The sequence below is a fragment of the Poromitra crassiceps genome (assembly GCF_964638095.1).
Source record: "Poromitra crassiceps genome assembly, chromosome: 10".
Taxonomy (NCBI): domain Eukaryota; kingdom Metazoa; phylum Chordata; class Actinopteri; order Beryciformes; family Melamphaidae; genus Poromitra; species Poromitra crassiceps.
The window spans coordinates 54,174,814-54,178,922 of NC_139631.1; the positions used below are offsets into that span (position 1 = coordinate 54,174,814).

At 45.4% G+C, this 4,109-nt stretch overlaps 1 protein-coding gene across 1 annotated transcript in view; it reads left to right on the forward strand.

Moving 5' to 3' along the window:
• The first annotated feature begins 917 nt into the window (after nucleotides 1-917).
• The window catches only part of sdf2l1 (stromal cell-derived factor 2-like 1), a 3,634-nt gene continuing 442 nt past the window's right edge, over nucleotides 918-4,109 (forward strand). Inside the window, exons 1-3 of the mRNA XM_083645087.1 lie at nucleotides 918-1,146; nucleotides 1,989-2,185; nucleotides 2,550-4,109. The exon at nucleotides 2,550-4,109 is cut by the window's right edge and continues 442 nt beyond it. Coding sequence (XP_083501213.1) covers nucleotides 972-1,146; nucleotides 1,989-2,185; nucleotides 2,550-2,828 — 651 coding nt within the window. The 5' untranslated portion in view covers nucleotides 918-971 and the 3' untranslated portion in view covers nucleotides 2,829-4,109. The remainder of the gene's footprint in view (nucleotides 1,147-1,988; nucleotides 2,186-2,549) is intronic.

The window sequence follows — 4,109 nt, forward strand, 5'->3', positions numbered from 1 at the left end:
ATGACTGCCTTTTGCCACCCAATGAATTCATCTATGAATGTAAAGCTAAACATCTTAAATTGTACATGCAGACTTGTTCCATAGCTTACCTCACCTCGGGCGACAGCAGAGAGAAACACGCCCTGTGACTGTGGCTGCTAGTGCTGCTAGACACAACAATAGAGATTCGTACACACACAAACTTGCGCGGGGTACAGAGCTGATAGTCAAATGCTACAAGCTTGGTAAAGACATACAGTCTATGGGTAAAGATGGATTGTATCTATCCACAGTGTTAACAGATCTATTTTAGGCGCAAATTGCTACGTTCACCCGATGATGTCGTCATCACGCACCCGCCCTATTTAAAGAAACATTTCACTCAAAAACATCTTCAGTGGAAAAGTCTATTATGCCATGGTTATTTGGATTTAACATGGGGGTTTCGCTTAAATGGAAGTAGCCTAGTGGACGTAGGAAACTAGACGATAGTGGGCGTGCTCTGTAGGGGGTGAGCTAATGTTATCAAGTTTTAAAATGTTGAATGTTACGATTAAGTAAAAGAAAAAAAAAACGTTACGATTGTCAAATTTCAATTTAATCGGTTGTTTATTATTTGAATTCTCCATTTCTCGCTTATGGGCGTGCTTAGGGGGCGTGCTCTGTAGGGCGTGCTCTGTACTGGCTCCGGCCGCCCTGTGCCCGCCTACACAGCAGTCAAGCGCCGGGATTGGCCAGGCGCCCATGCTCCGTGAGCCAATGAGTCTTTATTTTGACAACCTATAATGATGATGATGATGATGATGAAGATGATGAGCTTCCTGTTTGCCACTATTATGATCGCTTTGACCAATCATAGAGCACCATGTCGACATTCTCTTCCGCATTTTAGGACTTGTCAGGCTGTGATTGGCTGAAGTCAGCTGCAACGTTTGAAAGAGACGGACGTGGTGTGGTTAGGAGCGAGGACAGAGACAGACAGAGACAGAGTGATGATGGCGGGGCTGACAGACGCTGTCTGTGTTGTGTTTGCGTGTCTGGCGCTGCTGCTGTGGTCAGGCTGTGACGGGTCGGACGTTAACCATGTAACGTGCGGCTCTCTGGTCAAACTGCTCAACACCCGACACAACGTCCGCCTGCACTCCCACGACGTCAAATACGGCTCAGGTAACTCAAACTATCACCTCAACGACTTGTACTAAAGTTAACGTTACATAGTCTGAGTGTCAGACTCAGCCTTTCCACATTGAACAGTATGCTGCTAACCCACAAATGCCGGCATGGAAATAAACAGCCGCCAGACAAAAGCGGCTGGTCCTGTCAAGCTGCTTGCTGTTGTCTTGTATCGAGAGGGCGTGACGTCACGCCAAACTCATTCATAAAGATGCGCTCGTCGGCAAACTTATTAGTTACGTCCCAGAACACGAACTCTTATCATCTGTGGGGCCAGAAACTTCCAAGTAAAACCCGTTGCAAAGTTTATTGAGGAACAATGCAAAAATAAAGAATGTTAATTAATCTGTAGCAGCCAAAACTAATGTTTGTTAGGCTTCTTTAGGACATTTATGTCCTAAATTGTTCATTCATATTATGTTAATTTTGTCATTTGGCTAGGGTGTGTATAATCATCATCTGTATATAAATGAGAGCTGGGGCTCGCTCTGTTTTCTGTTTGTCTCTGTCTGACATCATCAGTGATGTCATGAATCCCACTGATGACATCATCATCACTGATGTCATAAATCGAATGAACATCATCAGTGATGTCATAAAGGCCACTAATGACATAATCAGTGATGTCATAAATCCCACTGATGACATCATCAGTGATGTTCGCACACACAAAGTCACGAGAGAGACTGAGGGAGAGTAGGTTGTCGGTTGCTAAACCGCGTTTAGCAAATGGCTGTTACCTGTCTGTAGGTAGTGGGCAGCAGTCTGTAACCTGTCTGTGACCTGTCTGTAGGTAGTGGGCAGCAGTCTGTAACCTGTCTGTGACCCCTCTGTAGGTAGTGGGCAGCAGTCTGTAACCGGTGTGGAGAATGCAGACGATGCCAACAGTTACTGGAGGATTCGGGGGAAGCCCAGTGGACCATGTAAGCGTGGAGTCGCCATCAAGTGTGGCCAAGCCATCCGCATCACACACATGAAGACGGGTCGGAACCTGCACACACACCACTTCAGCTCACCTCTGTCTAACAACCAGGTGAGACACACACACACACACACACACACACACACACACACACCACTTCAGCTCACCTCTGTCTAAATAAATAGACAGAGACAATAAATAAATAAAAATCACATAAAACTTCGCAAATTGTGTTGAGATTTTTGAGAAAAGAAAAGCTGCAGCAGAATCAAGCATTTTTGATGCAACCATCAGGTGGCGTCACACCAGCGAGTCCACTTGTCTTGTCCGTTTGTAATTACCGTACGTGACTCTTTCATGTGTGTGTTTTTATGATTTGAGCCACTAAAAAGCCTCGGGACAATTTTCTATCATTATTTGATTGACAATCAAAGTTTTTTGAATCTTGAATCTCTTTCCCTCCTCCGCTCTGCAGGAGGTGAGCGCGTTCGGAGAGGACGGCGAGGGCGACGACCTGGACGTGTGGACGGTGCAGTGTGACAGCACGCACTGGGAGCGTGACGACACGGTGCGCTTCAAACACGTGGGCACCGACGTGTTTCTGAGCGTGACCGGCGAGCAGTACGGACACCCCATCCGCGGCCAGCGCGAGGTCAACGGCATGAGCGCCCCCAACCAGCACAGCTGGTGGCGCACCATGGAGGGTGTCTTCATCCAGCCCAGCCTGGAGCCGCTACGCCACGACGAGCTCTGATGACATCATCATTTGGAGACACGAGTGTATGTGTGTGTGTGGACTGTGTGTGTCTGGTTTCAATGCGTGTTTTTTTGGTGTGTGTGTTTTCTGCAGCTCTCCTGGATGAGATGACATGCTGTGTGAACGATGTTCTCGGTGTAGTTTGAGTTGAGGGAATAACGGTTGATCTTTTCCTGACATTTGACAGACGATTAGTGACGTGTAGTGAAGCCATAAGACATAATATTCTATTGATTTCTTCCTTAGAGGATTTGCTTTCAAAAGGGAAAAATACTTCTCAGCTGCTCCATATAGTCCCACATTCCTGAGGAATTCTAGTGACTGAATTTCTATCAACTTTGCACTCAAAACCTCAAGGGGAATTCAATCATCTAGAATAGCTTTTCCCAACATTGTCCAGCTCATGGCGTGAAACTTAACACTGGAAAATCTCACAAATGTTTCACGAGCCACATTTGACCGTAAACAGTCATGCATTCACAGAGCACCTTTTTATTGGAATGATAAAAGGAGCTGTCCATCAGCATGACACAGAAATGAGAAGCTAACACTGAGGAGCTAATGAGAAGCTAACACTGAGGAGCTGTCTGCAAGAGGCTAATTAACCAATAATCCATTACAAATAGCGGTACCATTCAACAATGGAGAAACGCATTCTCATATATATAATAATAATTAAAAATAATTATTTCACAAAGAACGTAATGTTTTGTAAATTATTTTGGCAGCCCACTTGCAATACCTTCGTGACCACCAGTGTGCGCCGGCCCACAGGTTGGGAATGGCTGATCTAGGATCAGCCATCAGTAGGAGTTGTAACAACATGGATAGAACTTCTCCTACACAAGTCTCTGCTCCCTTGATATACGTTTGCCTGTAATTAGCATCAACAACAAAGTGACATGTTCAGACAGACACAACAGAGGAGTATGATAACTAACCAGAGTAGAGATCCAACAGAGACGTCTAACGAAGAGCTGATCAGTATCTCCATACATACAAAATACTCCAATAATAAAACTGCTTTGTCATTTGCTTTTTTAGGCTTAAGAACAAGACTTTTAAGCCTTCGTAGCTGAAATGTGCTCATAGCACCATCTTCCATCGTGGAGCAGTTGAAAATGCCAGTAGCTAGGTGCACCGCGGTGTCAGTTGAAACTAGTGGATAGTTTTAGAGTATGGGCTGCAGTGAGTCTGAGTTGTAACATTTAACGCTGCAGTGAGTCTATGAGTTGGGGCAGACTTTTTCACGTGTAGACGCCTGTTGTCGCTGCTGGC